The sequence below is a fragment of the Fusarium venenatum genome (genome assembly GCF_020744135.1).
Source record: "Fusarium venenatum strain MPI-CAGE-CH-0201 chromosome Unknown EDB82scaffold_2, whole genome shotgun sequence".
Lineage (NCBI taxonomy): Eukaryota > Fungi > Ascomycota > Sordariomycetes > Hypocreales > Nectriaceae > Fusarium > Fusarium venenatum.
This window is the reverse complement of record NW_027072130.1, coordinates 5,254,297-5,275,033: the sequence shown is the minus strand read 5'-3', so window position 1 is coordinate 5,275,033 and position 20,737 is coordinate 5,254,297. Positions and strand designations below refer to the sequence as shown.

Sequence of the window (20,737 nt, the reverse complement as noted above, 5' to 3'; positions counted from 1 at the left end):
GGACCTGCCGTTGATATCAATGGACTTAAACAGGGTAGAAATAAGCAAAAGACAAGATAGAAAATATAAAAACATCCACAGTACGCTGAGTGATAAGCACTAAACAGGGTTCCCTACATTCAATATCTAACGGAGACTTTTATTAGAGTAATCGGGCACATTTCTCAACGCCGGATACATAACTCATCTTACATCAGTGGGGGCACTTTATTGGTCTGAACACGATAATATATCGTGGCGTATATACTGCTTTCACATATAAGATAGCTGAACCGCTCATATGTCGTCGTTATTTTCACACCTCATCTGTCCTCGCTCACAAACATCCTTCGCTTGTTTCCACAATGTCCCCCACAAGTGATTTCGAATATCCTTGGGAGATCAAAAGCGAGGTAGAGCGATTCCAGAAGCAATATGCTTGGGTTCAAAGATGCATTGACAACAAAATTATCTTCGTACCTGTGCCATTGGACCAAGAAAGACTCAGAGTTCTTGACGTCGGGTGTGCTGATGGTGAGACATAAAGGTCTTTTTATCTGTGCCTAACTAACCTTTCAGGAACTCTACTCCGTGACTTGAAGAAGCAAGTATCTCCATCTGCCCGGCTGGTTGGGGTGGATGTCGTTGAAGCATTTCTTCCACCTTCTGAAGAAGGATTAAGATACGAGACTTATGATCTTTGCGAAACACCACGCCAAGAGCTCACTGGAGCTTTCGATGTGACACATGTCAGGTTTGTCATTCCTGGTGCTGCCAAGGTGGGATATCAGAAGGCAGTAGAGCATCTCGCCTGTGAGTCCTCCATAATTATCCTAGGGAGCTTAAGAATATGACTGACAGTGACATCCAAAGCCACACTTGCACCAGGAGGATGGCTACAAGTTCATGAGATGGACTTTGATTTGCAGGATAAGCCAGACATTGGCCCGGCTCTGAAGGAAGTCTGCGCTCTATTCTCGGGCGTGTTCAAAGCTATGGGAATGATATCTGATCTTGCTCACAAACTTCCGGAGGCCTTTAAGACCGCAGGACTCAATCATGTCGCTGAAGAAACTGTTGAGCTGCTAATGGGTAAGCTCTTGGGCGATGAGGAGGCTGCCGAGATGTCGCTCCAGCCTTTTCTTCTTACTATCCCTAGTTTGATACAGGGTGCAAAAGGTAAGAAGCTTTTTTCTTTTACTTGAATTGGTACAATTCTAACATGATTAGGCTTGGGTGCTGATGTTCCCGAATCCGTTTTCGATGGTTTAGCGGTCAGATTTGAGAAGGAAGTGAGGGAGAAAGGAGCAGTTTTCTTCACCAAGGTTATTACTGGACAGAAGCCGGCATAGCCACGGTCAATTGGTGATTTTCGCAATACTTTATATGTTGAAGATATTAGTACTTTCGAACATCATGTTTTAGGACTCTATAGAATGAATCGGGTTTTAATACAAAGACGACAGTTGTGCAACGCCTATGCGGTGTTAATGGAGATATGGTTTAAGTTACCCTCAAGATCCGTGAACCTTGCTGCTTTGTCAGATTTCACGATGTCACTTAAACAAGGCGGAGTATCCGCAAGAATAAGCTCAAGCTCGAATCGTTTCGATGATTATGAATGCCAAGCTTATCAGGTTGAGAGTCGCCCTGCGATCCCCGCAAATAACATGGGGAACACCCCAGCGGCCCGAAAAGCCGACGGCTAAAACAGCCAGGGACCGGTAAGCGAACCAGATTTTTGGGTAGCTTATATACCGCGTGGGTTTCAACAGGTAATCTTCAAGTTCTTTATTCGGTAACAAAAAACCTCAGAAATAATGGCCGACAAAGATTTCGTCGATGTTAAAGCTCTGTTGAGTCAACTGACTCTCGGTGAGAAGGTGGAACTCCTTGCTGGTCAAGGCTCGTTTCGCATGACTGGCCTCGACCATCATGGCATTCCTGGTCTTATTGTAAGTCAAACAGGTGGAGGGAATGAAAAGAAGATCCATCTGACACAAACAGACTTCAGATGGACCTCATGGAATACGGGGCCGACGATCATTCACACGCGTAAGTGGCCTACAATGTCGATACAGACACCCCGATTGACACAAACAACTAGATGCCCAGTCCCATGCTACCGTCCGCTACAGGAATGGGTGCAACTTTCAACACTGAGCTCCTTCACAAGATTGGTAGTCTCCTAGGCGAAGAGGCGAAGTATCGTGGCGTTCATGTACTGTTGGCACCTACCCTTTGCCTTCAGCGCTCACCCTTGATCGGACGCGGTTTCGAGGCATTCGGAGAGGACCCTTTTCTCAGCGGTACTCTGGGCGCGCACTATATCAACGGTGTTCAAGAACAGGGCGTTGGAACAAGTGTGAAGCACTATGCGGCCCACGATCAATCCGATAACAGCATTGAGGATAACGTGGTCATGACGGAAAGAACTCTCAGAGAGGTGCACATGCTGCCATTCCAACTTGCACTTCGAGGTTCCGACCCTTGGACGATCATGACTTCATATAACAAGATCAACGGTGTTCATGTAAGCGAAGACCCTTTGTTGATGAAGGAAATTCTTCGTGAAGAGTGGGGATACAAGGGTCTCGTTATGAGTGACTGGTTCGGTACTTACAGCACTTCAGAGGCTATCAACGCCGGTTTGGATCTCGAGATGCCCGGACCAACAGACTGGAGAGGAACGCGCCTCAGTATTGCCGTCAACTCTCGAAAGGTCTCCAAAGCAACGATCGACCAATCTGTTGAGAATGTCTTGAATCTCGTCAACAAAGTCAAGGCCGGGGAGGTTTCTGGAAAGTCACCTCAGTCGGACACTCCGGAACAACGAGCCTTGATTCGACAGCTCGTCGCTGAGTCAATCGTACTTCTGAAGAACGAAAAGGGAAGATTGCCGATCAAGAATCCTGAGAAACTAAAGTATGGACTTATCGGAGATCATGTCAAGAACCCTTCGCTGTGTGGAGGTGGAAGTGCTGAAGTCGAGCCTTATTATGGTATTACTCCATATGAAGCTATCAAGGAGGTTGTTGGGGAAGAGAACATCACTTACACACCGGGATGTAACTGTAAGTAGCAAATTCCTCTTGGGCCCACGCTTAATTACTTATGTCGACACAGCTTTCCGATTTAGTCCGCTTATCAAGGGCCACAAGACCCCAGATGGCAAGACGGAGGGTTGGCATGTTGAGATCTTTGGAGAGGACCCAGAGAAAAACAAGGACGCTGAGGCGATTGTCTCAACCATCGCAGAGAAGCAGCTAGTTGATGTGCCTGAAAGCTACCACTCAATTATTCCTGCCAAATACTACGTCAAGGCTCAAGCTAAGTACACGATCCAAGAATCTGGAAGACTCAAGTTTGGTTTCAGTACTTGTGGCAAGGGTAAACTGTGTATCGACGGAAAGGATGTCATTGATCTATGGGCGAGTCAGCCACCCAAAACAGACTCAACACCATGCTTCAATCGTCTTTCTATGGAGAGATTCTACGAAGGAGAGTTCCAGAAGGGTCAAGTTCTTGACCTTCAAGTAATTCAGGTCAACGAGAACTTATCCGGCGGCGTCGGTACTGCACTGACACTCACTGGACGTGTTGGTATCTATGAGCTCTATGATGAGGACCAAGGCATCAAAGACGCTATCGAGCTGGCCAAGAACGTCGATGTCCCTATTGTCATTACTGGACTATCATCAGACTTTGAGTACGAAGGAAGCGACCGAAAACACTTGAACTTGCCAGGCCGAGTTGACGAATTGATTGGAGCTGTTTTACAGGCCAACCCTAATGCTGTAAGATGACCGTCCTTGATCCCAGGACCAGTAGAACTTTAACACTGACAACCATTTCAGATCATCATTACCCAATCGGGACTACCCATCGAGATGCCATGGGAGTCGCAGGCTTCGACACTTTTGCACGCTTGGTTCGGTGGCCAGGAATGCGGTCATGGAATGGCCGACGTCCTCTTCGGCAAAGCCAACCCATCTGGACGATTATCCCTGACATTCCCTAAGTCCATCAAGCACACACCAGCTTATCTTACCTTTTCCAAGGCTGATTATGATATTGTGTATGGCGAAGGAGTCTTCATCGGACATCGATACTACGAAATGGTCGATCGAGAGCCGCTCTTCTACTTCGGCCACGGATTGTCATACTCAAAATTCGTTTACTCCAATCTCACGGTCCCTAAGGAATTTGAGTCTTCTGTTGACCATGAGATGCGAGTCAGTGTCGATATTAAGAATCAGGGACCATTTTCTGGAGCTGAGGTTGTGCAGCTGTATATCCACCATGCCAACCCTTCCCTTCAGCGGCCGGTTAGGGAGCTGAAGGCGTTCAACAAAGCATACCTGGATGTAGATGAAACCAAGACCGTTGATTTGGTACTTGACAAATACTCTTTGTCCTTCTGGTGTCAGGAAGCATCCAAGTGGAAGGCCGAGGCTGGAACCTACACAATTATCCTTGCCTCAAGCTCGAATCCCAGGGACGAAATTGCGCGAGAACGCTTTGTGCTTCCCGAAACCTTCTTTTGGAAGGGCTTGTGATGGCAAATCAAATAGAGAGTAGAATATTCGCAGTCAGTATGAAAAAAGGTCAATGTAACCACTTCAGTGGACGATGGGAATGTGAAGTGACGCTTTATAGACCCCAATGTTACTTTTTACTCAGAGAATGGTCAGTGAAGAGTTTCTCTATTCTATGAACATATTATGTACAGAGAACACAAATTTATCTGGGACTGTACAACACCTCCGTTGTCGAAACTATCTCAATACCATCCGATTTCCCGTTCCTCTGAAACCTCGAGCTGCTTCTTCCCACTCCATTGCTCTCGCCTGTTGCAGAAACTAAGACCTTGTGGTTACCGTTGCTATTGTCAAAACTGCTCTTAGGCTTTGGCCAGAGCTTAGTTTCATCATCGTCCATGACCTTTCGGCCCGACTCAGAGTCATCTCCAGATTGAAGTTCGATTGCATCCGCCTGCTTGCGACTGAGCTGCCTTCTGCTATTGACTACGGCGTGGGATCCACCTGTTGCACCAGATGGGCCGTAGCTGGCGCCATGACTGCTGAACAGAGCTGGTATAATGCGCTTGAAGAACGGCTTGAGAGAACTGGCGGAGGCGCAGATGACACAGCCCGTCAACTCCGCATACATCCAGCACAACTCGTATGCTAGGCCCCAGGTGTAGTTCGGGCTACTGAATAGCTTGACAGTGAGAACACAGTTGTATATAGCAACGATAATAACGCTAGACAAATTGTTAGCATGAATAGAGTTTTTTTTGTACAGAGGGAGGTACTCACAAGCCGCCAGTAGTGAAAAGAAAAAGTAGTGACATCTTTTGTCGTCGCGGAATTTGGAGTGGGATGACAATTTGTAAAGGGAGAAGCAGAATGACCAGATCCATAACGACGTTGGCTACTGAAGCCGCCAAGAAAAAGCCGAACTTGTCGATGCACTTTCCTGTCGCCTGTGCAGCAAGGTCCCAAGACGCCTTAATTGGCTGGCAGCCGAAAAGGCTGATCATGGCGTAGATGAGGGCGTATAGACCAAAAAGGGTGATCAATACGTATACAACGATTCGAAAGTTCCGTTCGGGTGAGAGGCGGAGGTAGAAGAACAGAAGGGAAATCTTAGCGAGATCGGACGAGAGCATGTAGAAGATGTTGACTGGGACAGTCCACTGAAGACGATTAGTGGTGTTCACGGTAGTGGATGAAGAAGATCTTACCTTGAGTAATGTCTCGTACTGGGATTGCTTGACCTGCCAAAAGTTGGTAGCACAGCCACCTTGAGCCACCACTATTCGGGTAAGTATGCTAAAGTTCAATTGAGGTTGGTTGACTTACTGCCCATTGTGCAAGCATAGAACGCCCAGCATGCCACCAACGAAGCACCAGTGAGAACTAGTGACCATCATCAGCCTTGAGAACATATGTGACAAAGGGGACAAACTCACGATCATCGAGACGAAGTGCATTCTTCTGCAAACGTACTCTTGTCAATATTCTTAGACCGTAAACGACTGTCGCCAACGTGAATAGACAAGCTCCCAGAATAATCTGAGTTGGTGCACTGCTTCCAGCATCCCATCTGTCCTGGTCCCGCGGCGGGTCCATCATATACGGGTCGACTTCCATGGTGCTGGACACTCAGGCTGGGCCGGGTTAGACTCGAAGTGTAGTATGAGTGTTTGTGTTGGAGAGGAAAAGATAAGACGAGCAGCTTCAAGCGCAACTTGGAATCAACCGAGAGATCAACCAGCCCTCTTTCTACTCCATAGGAAGAAAGCTGCTAATTAACCTACGGGAAGAGATGGGAGATCTGCACTTTAATTCCTTATTTGCTTCTGGGGAAAAAGAAAGAAGCATGTCAGGAGCTTTACATACGTTTAATTCTGCAATGACTCCACTTCACTTCAGGTCCTCAAGGATTGTCTTCCCTTCGGCAATAACGTCCTGGGGACTTGGAAGAGAGATTGAAAGGGTTCCATGTCTTGGTACCGATTCAAGCAAAGATCTAATAAGGAAATGTTCCAGCGTTGCCATGCAAGTGAGCGATGGGGCTCTGAAACGGTTAGAGGATAAGACAAGAAAATTCTTTCTTTTCCAGCGGCGCACACTTGTTGGTCTTGCAGTCCAACAGAACCTTACCGTTACCGCAGAATTTCTTTTTCTAGTCTTAAGTTCTCCAGTGCTTTGCTCTAATTCGCTTGTACATCGTATCATCCAGTCGAAAAGCTGAGCAGGTTACAACGGTCCACAGGGTTGCAGCTCAGCATTATGCCAAAACCAATCAGCCTTTTGATATTCCTTTGTCCTGATTCGTGTTCCACTCTCCGAGACGATTGCCTGACCTTCCAAGCTGGGAACATAAATGCAAACTTGGGTGGCCTGTTTTCAACGGCAAGCCAAGACCAGAGGATTTCTGACCTGGCCTTAAAACAATGCAGCTCAAGGTTGTTACCGACTTTCGGAAATAATATCCAACAGTCTGGTCGATCTATTCCCTAGGGTGGATCTCGTCCGTGATTGTGGAATGAGACTTGCTTCAGGTACATACAAGGGCTCTTGTTCATCCGGAGGATTCTGTGTCGTGGTTCTTGGGAAAGCGTCGTCATCCTTCATGGCCAGAAACAGTCAGGATAATCCTCAACGTTTCTTTTCGGTTCTCCATCAATGCCTTACCAATGTCAATTCCTGTTTGATAATTTTCAGCTCATGCATTCTTGTGTCCTTTTTGGCGATGTATCATTTTCTTGTCTTTTTTGCAACCGTTTGTTACTTCCGGTTCTTGCATATTATTTGTTCGGCTATTCGGATTCCTCTTCCCTCACCCAGATATAAGTGGACATACAGAGTAAACAGCTCCATCGTTGCCCTTGCGGCAGGAGAATAGGATTAACATCCTTGTCCAGAGGTCCACAGAAAATTCATTCATGCTCCATTCATGGACTCTCGTCTGGTGATAAAGCTCAGGCGATCACGGGCGGGTTCGCCCGAATTTTAAGTCCGACCGTTTCTATCTGTAGTATGCGCTAACAGGCGGTTACAACAAAAGCAAAGCCCAATATTTCCTCTCTGCAGGCATCTTTAAAAACGCAATCTCTCACTTGAAGAACTAACTGGCCTGGTCAATATTTGTTTCGTCTTATGCAAGGCCCGCAACATATAAACAACAGTATTGGTCAAGTTCCCGAGTCCTTGTCACCCCCTGCAGTGCTTCCTCCACCAAGGAATACAACTCTACTATTTTCCGGGTAAGGTTCTTCTGACCCGACACCAAGGAAAGATCCCCCCCCCCCTTTTGAAGCGAAACCCGCTGCAGATTCTCCAAGCGAGCTTCATGGCCCCACGAGGATCTTTGCCATCCTCGTGGAAGCGATATCCCCTCGAGGAAAGAGACATCGCGGCGATTCAATCATTTCCCTGCTCTCAAGAGCTTCGAGTCAAGATGACCAGGATACCAACCCCCATTCTGGCTCCATACCAAGATATTAGCAATCGCTAGGCTTCCTGTATTGTAACCATCTTCCATGTTTGTTCTAATCTGATTGTCAATTACCCACCGAGCCGACCAACGCTTTACTTGTTGGAAAACGCGGACTCGACTATATAATCTAGCATTGAGCATTGTACCTTAGTCCCTGCGTGTAATATTCTTCATAGCAATTTTATTCTTCTAATCTCTTAAAAATGGCAAACCCATACCCTTTCCAAGACAAGGTCATTGTCGTCTCTGGTGCCAGCCGGGGAACTGGTCTATCCCTTTCCCGGTACCTTCTTACCCGTGGTGCCAAGGTGTCCATGGCAGCAACTTCCAAGGAGAATCTGGAGAAGGCCATCGCTGGTATTGAGCAGGATATTCCCGATGTCAAGGATCGCGTTATTTATTTTCCCACTGATGTTACCAAGCCTGAGGATGTCAAGGCTTGGATCGAGGGCACAGTTGCTAAATGGGGAGAATTAGATGGTGCTGCTAATGTAGCAGGTAAGATTTCCCATTCGATGTATAACCAACTAAGGTTCTGACATTTCATGCAGCCAAGATGAACAAGAGTATCCATCCCATCGAGGATCTTGACCTTGAGGAATTGAAGCAAATGCTTGACGTCAATGTTATCGGCACCTTTAACTGCATCAAGTACGAGATGAAAAACATGAAGCCTGGAGGCAGCATTGTCAACTGCGGTAGTCAACAGGTCAAGTATGCTTCAGGTAACATGGGAGCATACGCCGCTTCAAAGAATGCTATCCGCGGCTTGAGTCAAAGTGCTGCGTATGAAGGTGGTGCGAAGTACCCCAAGAATCCCATCAGAGTCAATCTTCTATGCCCGTAAGTTGAATTGCACTGAGTTTGTAGGCTTGTTTATTAACATTGTTCAGTGGATGCATCGATACAGACATGATCAAGCAGCCTCTACACTTACCCAATGGTACGACATGGACCATGACAGAGGACGACAACTTGACATCAATTATCAAGCGCTACTCTAAGCCTGAAGAGGTCGCTGCTTCTATTGCCTTTTTATTGGGAGATGAGAGCAAGTTCATGACCAAGCAGGAGATTTATGTAGATGGTGGTTGGATGGAAGCTAATTATGTTGCATAAGAGCCTGTATAACATTAGCATAAGAGAATTATAATTGCACAAGTCTCATTATCGATATGAACTCTCGAAGGAGCATAGCGTAGAATAATTCCAACAATATCTACAGGGTAATTTCATCACAATTGAGCATGATAGTTTTATGAGCATTGATGAACACTTGTGATGATTTGTAATACTGCGATCTTACAGACTTTGGGAGGCAGTTTTATTTTTGGTGCTTTGAGAAATTAATTAGTTTAGCTGTGTAATGTTGTCCTTTTACCTCATAACGGATACTCTAATGTTCATCTCATTTTGCACTTGCTCAAAAAGGAAACTGCACTGCTTGGCGAATATCATCCACGTCTTCAAGTAATGCGTAGTCTGCTACTAAGAATTTATCATCCAGCAGGATGTCATTTGTTATTCTCCATCTAGAAATAGCATATCTTGGCATACTAGCTATTCTTTACTCGATTTCTAAGCACTGGCCTCTCGTTATGATATTTAAGAGACGATCAGGTCAATGTCAATATCTTGTGTCTTTCCATTCATTGCCAGATCATCATTTCTTCTCGTATTTACAACCAAGAAACACCATCCATCATGGAGAATAATGCTAGTATCAAATTGATCCTCGGAGCCGCCCCGGTGAGGAATGCCAACTTCACCCCTGCCTTCCCCAATCTAACATGATACTCCCACAGATTGGTGACAGCTCCGTCGATCCCATGGCACGCTTCTCTACTCCGGATGAAGTGAATGCTTTTCTTGATGTCTTTTCCAAGCATGGCCATAGCCAAATTGACACTGCTGCCGTTTACTCCCCAGGCGCCCCGTACACTTCTGAGCCTAGAATTGGTGCGGTCTCTGCAGGCGACCGATTCCATATCGATACTAAAGCAGACTGGTTTGAAGGCCACACCAAGGAGAGTGTTTTGCGCGACATTGACAACTCGTTGAGAAACCTGAAAATTGACCAGATAAATATTTATTATCTTCAACTACCTGAACGCGTGCATCCACTCGAGCCAGTTCTTGAGGTCCTCAATCAAGCTCACCGAGATGGCAAGATCAAGGCTTGGGGCATCTCTAACTATCGAGCAGATGAGGTTCAGAGAACTATTGAGATCTGTGAGAAACTGGGCTTTGTTAAGCCGAGCGTTTACCAGGGCCATTATAACCCAATCGTTCGTGGCGCAGAAAAAGAATTGTTCCCTCTTCTTCGCAAGCATGGAATGGCGTTCTACGCTTATAGCCCCGGCGCAGGTGGCTTTTTCGCCCAGAAGCACAAAAGTGCTGAACCAATGTCGCGGTTTTCAGGATCAGTGAGTGGAATGACGCACCTGGAGAGACAAAAACTGACCAACTTTCGTTACAGACCAAAGTTGGGAGCATGTATGTTGCCATGTACGTCAAACAGTCCATTGAAGCCGCTGTCGATAAAGCGCTTCGGGTAGCGGCTAAGTACGGTATTGGAGGCCATGCTGCCGCACTCCGATGGACAGCTCACCATAGTATCCTAAAGCAACATCACGGAGATGGCGTCATCATCGGCGCGTCAAGCTTGGAGCAGCTGGAAAACAACCTTCGGGTAATCGAAGAGGGCCCATTGCTTGAGGAGGTCGTTGCAGCCATTGATCAGGTGTACGAGGAGGTTGGGGATGAGATCAAATACCACTTGTAAAGGTACCTGGCAGTCTAAGTATCCAATCACGAAAGGGTGAATAGTGCGTAGTGGCAGACTAGTCTCAATATAGTAGGAGCACTTCTTGGCCATGCGAGAATAGCGGATGAGGACGCTGACAAATTGAACTGAAGGATGAACCTTGCTTGCTTGTGCCATCATTGGAAGAATAAATACAACTTTGCAGTCTATCTAGATATTTGATTACACAGATGTAACTATGAATTTTATTATTATATCTAATCCAGGTCAACGACCCTCTGCCAAGACAACACGTCGAGTCCATTCTCATGCTGCTCGCATCGCTCATGCAAAAACTCGGAGAAGGCATGTGGCAGAATACAATATTGCCAAGGCGGGACGCAAAAACGATGATAGTTGCGACGACTCGGGGCCAAAAAACACACGAGAAGAATTAGAAAAACCATCAATTGCAGTCCCACGTATTCTGTCTGGTGATTTCCAATCAGATGGAATTTGCCGTCTTCGTCAGCATCTCTCGTCCATGGAACACTTTGTTTTGAACCACTGTAAGTCAGGCGTAGGGTAGATGTTCGGTATTGATGTCAACGACACTAAACCATGGGGCAGACATACAAACGGTCCTACCCGCCCAAATATCCTACTGTCCTGTAGTCATGGGCCTAAAAGAGAAGGTCATGGATATAAGAAGCCACTGGATGTCCTTTGTTGCCAGTGATCCCATCATCCTTCGAGGATTTCTGCTTGCCGCATGCCGCCATCTATCTTTGATCGAGCTACAAGATGAGTTTGCTGATATGGCTATCTGGTACAAACTACGTTATCTGCGAGGCGTGCAAGAATCCATGTTTATAGATGAATCATCCTCGCGACGAAAAGCTGTGTCGATGACTATCGTGTTGTCTTTCGATGAAGTAAGTGTAATTTCTCTTGGACAGACACACAAGAGATACTCATATCATAATAGGTTATGTGTGGAAACCATTCGATGGCTGCGAAGCACGTATTGGGAGCTATCAGTATGATAGATGCGGCTGGGGGTATCGAGGCTCTAGGGTTGAACGACGTGGTTCGATACATTCTCTGCAGTCTCCTTTTCGGGAAGAGACTGGTGGATCGCAATAGCGAGTTGTTTCTTATGACAAAGTATTTGACACCTGATTCCATATGGCCGTAATCTAATTCCAACGATAATGTCCTCGTATCCAGAATGGTTTTGTTTTGTGAATCTGTTCACATTGCACTCGATAGCATTAGTGGCGACGAAACGTGTTATCTGACTGCAATTTGGATTGGCATGCAGAGCGCTAAGCGAATAAGGTACTCAAGGTTAAAAAAATGCATATTTGTTTATTTGGGCGGCGGTGAAACATTTCTAGGGATCGTGTGAGACCGTCTGAAATGACTCTTGCGCCACAAATCACCGCGCGATGTCCCGACCAAGAGGAGGTCCGAAACTCCGGAAAAAGAGTACATTCTCGAACCAATCTAAGTGGATTCAGTATTGAGTTTGATTGAATCGTCTCACAATAATTTAATTATTGTGCCCTTGACCTCAGCCAGCTGACTCGAAGAAGCAGACAAGCTTTGCCCAGGCGGCAATGCACTGGTTCAAAGACAGCATCACAAGTCTCAGTATGATCTAGCGGTAAGTATTTTGGGATGAGATGGCTGGGTCACATATTGCCTTATCGAAGGGATGCATGTTCCTTCATCCCAAGGTCAGGCGAAGGTTATACGCTACATAAGTTCAACTTCCAATCCAAAAAGTCTGGGCATCGGCTTTCGGCAAGCCTCCTTCTACTTGAGGCATGAAGTTGTATTGCTTTATGGACTCCAATTGGGTAGTTCTGTAGGGTGAATTGAGGTTAAAGCGAGGTTCCGAGACAATGTCTCATTCTCCCTTCAGCTGCAAAAATGACAGTAACTTTGTGCCTGTGGCGGTGAATTCCCTTCTCAAAACATTTTCGACCGTTGAAAGCCAAGAACAAGTGTACTCGGAATTCTATTGTGAATGCATCTGTTGATTCAGGCCATTCATCTATAACACCAAGTATTTTTCTGCCAAGCCGGCGACCATAGAATTATCCGTCCTCAATTCCGCATCAATCTTAACACATTCTTGACACAAATACGAGGTTAGAGGAAGCCAGCGCATCTGATATCCACTGCTAAAATATGCATAACTGAAACATTATCGAGGGGCATGTCTCTCTAGAGTGGTAAATCCCTCTCCCAAGTTGACCGCCTCCCTGGAAGCGCTCTACAGACTAGCACTTTGATCCGGGGAAATATCGAATTTCCCCAATTCCAAAGCCCCCTTCCCCAGATTCCAGAACGCGCCTACTGTGTCTGGAGAGGCGAGGGAGGGACCAGAGTTAGCACTCGACACGGGTTCAAAGGGGTCCTTGAGTTGGGCAAATCGAGTATAAGAAGGTCCTCAACTTCCCTCCAAATCAGTTCTTCAGCACAACCAGCATCACTCTTTTACAGCTCGGTTGCGACTGCCACTCTTTACTAACCCACTCGACATTCACTCTTTTCTGCAATTTGTTTTTTACCCAACTTAATACACTCTCTTTCCCCTGATCCCAGTCTCAGTCTTCCAAGATGAGATACTCCCACACTCTGTCCGGTCTTTTGACCGTGGCTATGAGTGCCACTGGCCTCGCCCAGACGACTCCTATTCCTACTACGGATATCACCACTACCACTGGCGGCATGAACGTGCCCACCTCAGTTACCAGTGCCCTGCCCGACACCGTCACTGACACCACCACCTCGACTGGTACCATGACCACCATGGTCAAGCCAACCAAGACCGCCAGCCCTGAGGTCTGCTGCTACGATTGTACCACCGTTTATGACGAGTGCTGTGCCATCCCCGGCGCTGACATTGCCATCTGCAAGAAGTCTTACACTGTTTGCCTGGGCTACAACCCATGGGACATTGTTCCCTACGTCAAGCCCACTGTCTGCAAGCACGAGCCTTACCCTCCCAAGCACGACGATGGCAAGTGCGTTTGCGGCACTGGAAGCTGCTTCACCCCTGATATCTGCGCCTACGAATGTACCACCGTCTACGACCAGTGCTGTGCCGTTCCTGGCGCTGACATCGCTATCTGCAAGGAGAAGTACACTGTCTGCCTCGGCTACAGCCCCTTCGACATTGTCCCTTACGCCAAGCCCTCCGTCTGCAAGCATGAGAAGCAGTACTACATTGACTACGAATCCAAGTATGACGAGCACTACTTCTACGAGAAGTACAGCTCTTACTACGAGTCTGGTCACTACTCTTCCTCTTCTCACTCCACTTCGTCTTACCACGAGGGTTACTACACTGCCGAATACTGCTGCCTTGAGTGCACTACCATCTACGATGAGTGCTGTGCTATCCCCGGTGCCGATATCGCTATCTGCAAGGAGAAGTACACGGTCTGCCTCGGCTACAGCCCCTTCGACATTGTCCCTTACGTCAAGCCCTCTGTCTGCAAGCACGAAGAGTCTTACTACAAGGAGTACGAGACCAGCCACGGAAAGGACTACTACAACTCCAAGTACGACAACTACGGCCACAAGGAGATCGAGATCACTGTTGAGGAGTGCTGTGTTGAGTGCACTACTATCTACGATGAGTGCTGCCTGAAGGGTGACATTGAGGTCTGCAAGAAGGAGTACACTGTCTGCCTCGGCTACAACCCCTTCGATGTTGTTCCTTACGTCAAGCCCACTGTCTGCAAGTACGACTCTGGTTACAAGTCCAAGGGTGACTACTCCAAGAACAACAGCGGCCACAAGGAGATCGAGATCACTGTTGAGGAGTGCTGTGTTGAGTGCACTACTATCTACGATGAGTGCTGCCTGAAGGGTGACATTGAGGTCTGCAAGAAGGAGTACACTGTCTGCCTCGGCTACAACCCCTTCGATGTTGTTCCTTACGTCAAGCCCACTGTCTGCAAGTACGAGAACTCTGGCTCCAAGTCTAAGGGTGATACTGGCTACCACGGTTCCAAGTCTGGCTCTGAGGAGGAGTGCTGTGTTCAGTGCACCACTGTTTACGATGAGTGCTGCTCCATTGATGGCCACGACATTGAGACCTGCAAGAGCGAGTACACCGTCTGCCTTGGTTACAGCCCCTTCGATGTTACCCCTTACGTTAAGCCTACTGTTTGCAAGCACGGAGACAACTCTGGCTCCAAGTCTAAGGGCGACACTGGCTACAACGGCAAGGGTAACGACTCTGGCTACAACTCCAAGACCGGCGGTGACAAGTCCAAGGGCGACACTGGCTACCACGGTTCCAAGTCTGGCTCTGAGGAGGAGTGCTGTGTTCAGTGCACCACTGTCTACAATGCCTGCTGCGATGCTTCTGGTGCCATTATCGAGACCTGCAAGGAGGCTTACACCGTCTGCCTCGGTTACAACCCATGGGACGTCGTTCCCTTCGTCGAGCCTACTGTGTGCAAGCACGGAAAGCCTTCCGGCGATGATGTTGTCATTGTCTCTGGCGGTGACCGTGTCCGCCCCGTTCTGGCTCTCATTGCCGTCGGAGCCTTTGCTCTCCTCTGTTAGTATTTCCCCCACCCCCAATTCCAGTACCAACTCAGACTAACGCCTTTCCAGAAATGCATCGTGCCTGACCGAGTGCGCGCACACTTTTCGCTTCGAAGTTCTATTTCCACTCCGTTGCTATTGGGGCTCCTGCGACTTCACTTCTTACCTTCTTAGTGGGCAGCCTGTTCTGTGCAGTGGATATTTACCTTATTATCTTTCATGATCTTATGTATTATGGGTGCCTTTGTCGAATATGTCGGCCTAAAATAGTTTACGATAGACACGTATGTAATATCGACGACTGGATGGAGATTCTCTGATTGGCGATGGCTTTGGGCTTTGGGGAACGAGTTGTATTCCATAGTCTTTAGACTTTGTGTTCAGAGGTCAATTTACTTCTCTATCATCTACTCTACATCTTGCTTGAATGATCAATTGCCTGACGCATTTGCTTTGTTCATTTCTTTTTACTTTTTTCTAGTCTTTTCCCCCCAATCCCAACCCCTGCTCCGAGTCTGCCAATGTAACTGTAACGCGTAAGAAAGTCAATTTCACACTTTGGGCACGATGCATCTGACCACAAAGTATAGAGTAACGCTACTAAGTTAGTGGAAAAATTGCACATTGGGGGACCATGAAACTTGTGTACCCCGGATTTCCTAGAGTGCATGTGGAAAATATTAATCCACCAAATAAATCCCTCTGTTCATGATCCAAACGGACTATAAATCGATCGATATAACCCTGCTATGCTTGTTTAAGTCAACTGCTATGGGGAAACGGCAGTGGGCTTGAAACGGTTGAAACCAACTGCGGAGGTTTACACTCCGGGGGACACAGGCTAACCCCCAGACTGAGGCAACATTGATCCTGGACAAAATGGCCTCGTATTTCCTTGAACAGCTTTTCTCCACCAATCATTTAAAATGAATACCACCCTGCGTTTAAGGTTTAGGGCTGCACTCTACTATACATGAGAATGTACCAGGAGACATAAATATTAGGGGTTTTGCACACGGCCATGATATATAAGTCCTGCATCAGCCGTTGTCACTTTGGATCAACCATTGGCCTGCCTTGATCCCTTCTGACATACACCTCATCATGAAGCTCTTTGCAACTCTCAACTTCGTCACTGCGGCGCTGGCTGCTAGCCGAACGACGGCGCCCAGTGGATGTATCACGGTCAAGAAGGGAGGTCAATTCGGTACCATCCAGTCTGCGGTGAACTCTCTGTCAACCACTGCCCCGGGAACCCAATGTATCTTCATCGACCAGGGAACCTACAACGAACAGGTTCTTGTTCCTGCACGCAGCGCCCAGCTGACCATGTACGGATACACCACCGACACAAGCGGCTATGCTGGTAACAAGGTCACCATCACGGCGAAAAAAAGCCAAGCAGATGGCCTCAACAATGACGGAAGTGCCACGCTTCGCGTCAAGGCTACAAATTTTAAGCTGTACAACGTCAATGTTGCCAACACTTATGGACAGGGTAGCCAGGCTGTCGCTCTGAGCGCGTACGCAGACAGTGGATACTAGTAAGTATAATCCACAGTGATTATTGGAGAGCCTCTCTAACTTTCTTATAGTGGTGTCGCTCTCACTGGGTTCCAAGATACCCTCCTCGCCAACGAGGGATACCAGCTGTACTCCAAGTGCATGATCGCTGGTGCTACTGACTTTATCTTTGGTCAGCGCGCGTCTGTCTGGTTCGAGAAGAACGACCTTCGCGTTGTCTCTGCCTCTGTCGGCTACATCACTGGTAAGTCGAGCAACAGAAGGTTTTAGAAAACACCGCTAACGAATGTAGCCAACGGCCGAGACTCTGACTCCAACATGTCCAACTATGTCTTCAACAACTGCAATATTGCCGCTGCTGCCGGTAACAATGTTGCCAATGGCGCTTACTACCTCGGCAGACCCTGGAGGCAGTACGCTCGTGTGACATTCCAAAAGACCAGCATGAGCGCTGTCATCCATCCTGCCGGATGGTCGATCTGGAACAAGGGTGAAGAGAACACTGCCCACGTCCAGTTCAATGAGTTCGGCAACACAGGTGCTGGTTCTACCGGTGCCCGTGCTTCGTTCTCCAAGAAGCTGAGCTCTGCTGTTCCTATCTCCACTGTTCTTACATCAAGCTACGCTTCCAAGGGATTCTATGATGCTTCTTACATGTAACTAAGTCAACTGTCGGGCAGATAGTTGCTCCTATAGAGCGATACCAAGATGCCTTCATTCACTGTACATATTGAAAGTCATTGACACGAGTGGTTCCTAAAACTTGGTCATATCAATTAAACTATTACACATTTCAATTCTTAGATCATACAAATATGATTCATATTGTTATTTGCGTTGGCCGCGTCATATAATTTATTTGAAACAAGGCTTCGTATAGACATCTTCTGTCAACTGGGTTTTCGGAGCAAAATCTTCCGTAAAACAATGATATAGATCAGATCCTATAAAAAGAAAAGAAACATATTTTGTTTTAGCAGGTTCGATTAATAGTCATGGGCTTACTCGTAACTCCCTGGAATAAGTGGATTGGACTGAAGTCAGCATACCTGTGACGAAGTATCCTTGTCAATCCTTTCGCCGAAATAAGTTGATACAGGTGTTACTTGTTCTCCCAGAATAACACCACGTCGGCAATGACTGGTGGCTATTCAAATCGATATCGGTGGCACCTTTTTGGGCTTATAACTCTATTGTCCGAGTGCGTGTATATAACTAACGGGGATTCACCAACGCTAGAAGGGGCTTCAATCGTCATGGTTCGTGAGTCCTGCAGTTTGACAGTTGCGATGTCGGACAAAGTCTAGCCCTGACAAAGTTAATGTCAGGACTGCTAATTACCTCTATCAGCTAGAAAATAATGTCTCCCGCATAAAATCGCCAAAAACTTATGATGGTGACTACCAAAGGTAACCATAAACAGAAGGTGTCGATGGTGACAAATTCTAGCCTCCGCCCTTCAGAGACTTGACCCACTACGCCCAATATCGACATCCGCCCTTGCAAGACATAATGCAGACACTTCAATTTCTCCTAGAGAACAACATATTTAACGCACCGTACACTACAAATTCTATTTTAGGCTAGTAGAGAATCCACATATAAGCATTGAGCAGCTCATATGTTCTTTCAAGGCGTGACTATCGAAGCTAGATCAACGCCAAAAAAAATCGAGATGCATACAACAAACATGGCAAGGTATGGCTTTCCCGAGGGTCATGTTCAGTAACTGGGGTAAAAACAACATTGAACATTTTGACAAACTATTATCTAATGGTAATTGTATTTGAGCTTCATTGACTCCACTAAATCCGCCTTTCAACGACAAGATGGTCAACCACTCCTGGGTATTGAGAGTCTTCGGACATGATAATCACCTCTACATCTTGATGGGGGGTCCGACTTTCGCTATGTCGCCGGAACTAAAAAGAATAAAGGGATGATTCATTCCGCTTGCCCCTTTGATTTCTTGTTCTCATCTTGGCAGACACATCTCTATATTGATCACGATGGACTTGCACATTAAATCAGACCCTCAACACGAGGCCAACGAGTCAACGCCCTCAATCAAATCTCTTCAACACGACCCCGAAACCACAGGCACAGAACTTGAAAGAGCTCTTCATGGCCGCCATCTCCAGTTCATCGCCATAGGCGCTGCCGTTGGCACAGGCCTTTTTATCGGAACAGGAAATGCCTTGGCAACAGCTGGTCCCGTATCGCTTCTTATTGCCTTCATCTTTGTTGGAACCCTCTTGTTTTCCGTCATGACAGCTCTTGGTGAAATGGCAGCATATATCCCTGTGGCGGGCGCTTTTACCACGTATGCGACGCGCTTTCTCGATCCTACGTTTGGCTTCGCTATGGGCTGGATTTACTGGTTCAGCTGGACAATCACTTTTGCTCTTGAATTAACAGCGGCTGGCTTGATTATCCAATATTGGGAGAAGGATCTTAATATTGGAATCTGGATCGCTGTCTTTTGGGTACTCTTCACAGCAGCCAATTTTATGCCTGTTCGTTGGTTCGGAGAATTCGAAATGTGGTTCTCTAGCATCAAAGTCGTCACGATCATTGGGTTTATCATATTTTCAATATGCGTCAACGCAGGTGTAGGAGACCAAGGGTATCTCGGATTCAAATACTGGAAAGACCCTGGTGCGTTCAATGAACACATCGTCGAAGGTGATATTGGACGATTTGTTGGCTTCTGGTCGGTTTTGATTACCGCAGGCTTCAGCTATCAGGGGTCCGAGTTGGTGGCTATCGGGGCAGGCGAAACAAAGGATCCCCGAAAGACAATTCCTTCAGCGATGCGTTGGACCTTTTGGGGAGTGTTTTCGATATTTATCGCCACCGTCTTCTTTCTCGGTTTGAATATTCCTTCAACTGAAAAAGGCCTCCTCAGTGAATCGCACGACGCCTCAGCATCCCCTCTTGTTATCGTCGCCCAGCTGGCCGGAGTTCCTATTCTGCCATCGATTCTCAATGCAGTGCTATTGACTGCAGTTTTGACTGCTGCCAACTCCGATGTTTATTCCAGTAGCCGAATCCTGATCTCTCTTGCCGACTCGGGCCATGCACCCGGATTTTTGAAGAAGACAAACCGATTTGGAACGCCATACAATGCCGTCGGTGTCTGCGCAGCGGTTGGCTTCTTGTCATTCCTCAACTTGTCCAACAACGGCACAGTTGTGTTCAACTGGTTCCTGAGCATTACCTCTGTTGCAGGGTTTATCGCCTGGGCCATCATTTCGCTCTGTCATATCCGATTCATGAATGCTCTTTCGCTTCAAGGGATACCTCGTACTAGTCTACCTTATGTCGCCCCTCTGCAGCCATATCTATCTTGGTATGGTTTGTTTTTCAGCTCTCTGATCATAATCACTAGTGGGTTTGAAGTATTCATCGAGTGGGATACCAGCAAGTTCTTTACGAACTATATCAGCTTGATTTTGTTCCTTGTTATGGTTATTGGTCACAAGTTGTTCTTCAGAACCAAGACTGTGCCACTGAATGAGATGGATCTTATTACCGGAAGCGAACTATAATTAAAGGCGTATTTAAACTGTAGAATAAGTGTTTATAAAATTCAATTAATTAATTTATTTTCAGCATTATACTTACGAATATCATGAAGGGACTAATCATTGCCAGAAGTCAATACCTAAATTCAATTGTCGATGTGATTCAACTGTCCCCCCAATTTTTTCCTTGTCAACATGCTAGACTAATTTCATTGAGCCGTTCTCCCTCTTAGGTTTTTGTATGATAATTTCTCTTTTTGTCCACGCGTCATCAACAATCTCCCCTGAGACCTATTCTTATCTCCTTTGTCTGTTCTTACCATGAGTGTCCACCACGACTTGGAAGTGGAGGTCTTGATACGATATCACCAATCAA

At 46.8% G+C, this 20,737-nt stretch overlaps 9 protein-coding genes across 9 annotated transcripts; 8 read left to right on the top strand and 1 right to left on the bottom strand.

Moving 5' to 3' along the window:
* Positions 1 to 300: 300 nt before the first annotated feature.
* On the top strand, positions 301 to 1,331 carry EDB82DRAFT_536376 (uncharacterized protein; the record flags this gene model as incomplete). The annotated part of the gene is made up of 4 exons (XM_025734914.2): positions 301 to 513; positions 559 to 792; positions 853 to 1,158; positions 1,210 to 1,331. The coding sequence occupies exons 1-4, from the start codon at positions 345 to 347 to the stop codon at positions 1,329 to 1,331; spliced, it is 831 nt and encodes a 276-aa protein (XP_025585673.2). The 5' UTR covers positions 301 to 344.
* Positions 1,332 to 1,697: 366 nt separating this feature from the next.
* EDB82DRAFT_171598 (glycoside hydrolase superfamily) lies at positions 1,698 to 4,630 on the top strand. Its single transcript, XM_025734913.2, has 5 exons — positions 1,698 to 1,934; positions 1,987 to 2,034; positions 2,087 to 3,053; positions 3,106 to 3,776; positions 3,837 to 4,630. The coding sequence occupies exons 1-5, from the start codon at positions 1,800 to 1,802 to the stop codon at positions 4,536 to 4,538; spliced, it is 2,523 nt and encodes an 840-aa protein (XP_025585672.1). The 5' UTR covers positions 1,698 to 1,799; the 3' UTR covers positions 4,539 to 4,630.
* On the bottom strand, positions 4,523 to 6,137 carry EDB82DRAFT_574959 (uncharacterized protein; the record flags this gene model as incomplete). The annotated part of the gene is made up of 5 exons (XM_025734912.2): positions 4,523 to 5,245; positions 5,301 to 5,680; positions 5,729 to 5,799; positions 5,847 to 5,903; positions 5,957 to 6,137. 5 exons carry the CDS (start codon positions 6,135 to 6,137, stop codon positions 4,723 to 4,725), a joined length of 1,212 nt encoding a protein of 403 aa, XP_025585671.2. The 3' UTR covers positions 4,523 to 4,722.
* Positions 6,138 to 8,192: 2,055 nt separating this feature from the next.
* Positions 8,193 to 9,108, top strand: EDB82DRAFT_555608 (uncharacterized protein; the record flags this gene model as incomplete). The annotated part of the gene is made up of 3 exons (XM_025734911.1): positions 8,193 to 8,487; positions 8,541 to 8,832; positions 8,883 to 9,108. The coding sequence occupies 3 exons, from the start codon at positions 8,193 to 8,195 to the stop codon at positions 9,106 to 9,108; spliced, it is 813 nt and encodes a 270-aa protein (XP_025585670.1).
* Positions 9,109 to 9,706: 598 nt separating this feature from the next.
* EDB82DRAFT_499067 (NADP-dependent oxidoreductase domain-containing protein) lies at positions 9,707 to 10,787 on the top strand. The gene has a single exon (XM_065608589.1). The coding sequence runs from the start codon at positions 9,780 to 9,782 to the stop codon at positions 10,545 to 10,547; it is 768 nt and encodes a 255-aa protein (XP_065464828.1). The 5' UTR covers positions 9,707 to 9,779; the 3' UTR covers positions 10,548 to 10,787.
* Positions 10,788 to 11,412: 625 nt separating this feature from the next.
* On the top strand, positions 11,413 to 11,933 carry EDB82DRAFT_524466 (uncharacterized protein; the record flags this gene model as incomplete). The annotated part of the gene is made up of 2 exons (XM_025734908.1): positions 11,413 to 11,670; positions 11,724 to 11,933. The coding sequence occupies 2 exons, from the start codon at positions 11,413 to 11,415 to the stop codon at positions 11,931 to 11,933; spliced, it is 468 nt and encodes a 155-aa protein (XP_025585668.1).
* Positions 11,934 to 13,230: 1,297 nt separating this feature from the next.
* EDB82DRAFT_555606 (uncharacterized protein) lies at positions 13,231 to 15,328 on the top strand (the record flags this gene model as incomplete). Its single annotated transcript, XM_025734907.2, has 1 exon — positions 13,231 to 15,328. The coding sequence occupies exon 1, from the start codon at positions 13,367 to 13,369 to the stop codon at positions 15,326 to 15,328; it is 1,962 nt and encodes a 653-aa protein (XP_025585667.2). The 5' UTR covers positions 13,231 to 13,366.
* A 1,035-nt stretch (positions 15,329 to 16,363) lies between these two features.
* Positions 16,364 to 17,608, top strand: EDB82DRAFT_171574 (pectin lyase fold/virulence factor). Its single transcript, XM_025734906.2, has 3 exons — positions 16,364 to 16,854; positions 16,906 to 17,078; positions 17,127 to 17,608. Exons 1-3 carry the CDS (start codon positions 16,415 to 16,417, stop codon positions 17,492 to 17,494), a joined length of 981 nt encoding a protein of 326 aa, XP_025585666.1. The 5' UTR covers positions 16,364 to 16,414; the 3' UTR covers positions 17,495 to 17,608.
* A 785-nt stretch (positions 17,609 to 18,393) lies between these two features.
* Positions 18,394 to 20,417, top strand: EDB82DRAFT_499063 (amino acid permease/ SLC12A domain-containing protein). The gene has a single exon (XM_025734905.2). The coding sequence runs from the start codon at positions 18,844 to 18,846 to the stop codon at positions 20,383 to 20,385; it is 1,542 nt and encodes a 513-aa protein (XP_025585665.1). The 5' UTR covers positions 18,394 to 18,843; the 3' UTR covers positions 20,386 to 20,417.
* Positions 20,418 to 20,737: the final 320 nt, after the last annotated feature.

Coding starts and splice junctions, on each gene's coding strand:
- EDB82DRAFT_171598 (XM_025734913.2), top strand. CDS start 1,800: ATGGCCGACAAAGATTTCGTCGATGTTAAAGCTCTGTTGAGTCAACTG. Junction 2,035..2,086: donor GCCGACGATCATTCACACGC/GTAAGTGGCCTA, acceptor ACAAACAACTAG/ATGCCCAGTCCCATGCTACC. Junction 3,054..3,105: donor TTACACACCGGGATGTAACT/GTAAGTAGCAAA, acceptor ATGTCGACACAG/CTTTCCGATTTAGTCCGCTT.
- EDB82DRAFT_499067 (XM_065608589.1), top strand. CDS start 9,780: ATGATACTCCCACAGATTGGTGACAGCTCCGTCGATCCCATGGCACGC.
- EDB82DRAFT_171574 (XM_025734906.2), top strand. CDS start 16,415: ATGAAGCTCTTTGCAACTCTCAACTTCGTCACTGCGGCGCTGGCTGCT. Junction 16,855..16,905: donor TACGCAGACAGTGGATACTA/GTAAGTATAATC, acceptor ACTTTCTTATAG/TGGTGTCGCTCTCACTGGGT. Junction 17,079..17,126: donor CTCTGTCGGCTACATCACTG/GTAAGTCGAGCA, acceptor TAACGAATGTAG/CCAACGGCCGAGACTCTGAC.
- EDB82DRAFT_499063 (XM_025734905.2), top strand. CDS start 18,844: ATGGACTTGCACATTAAATCAGACCCTCAACACGAGGCCAACGAGTCA.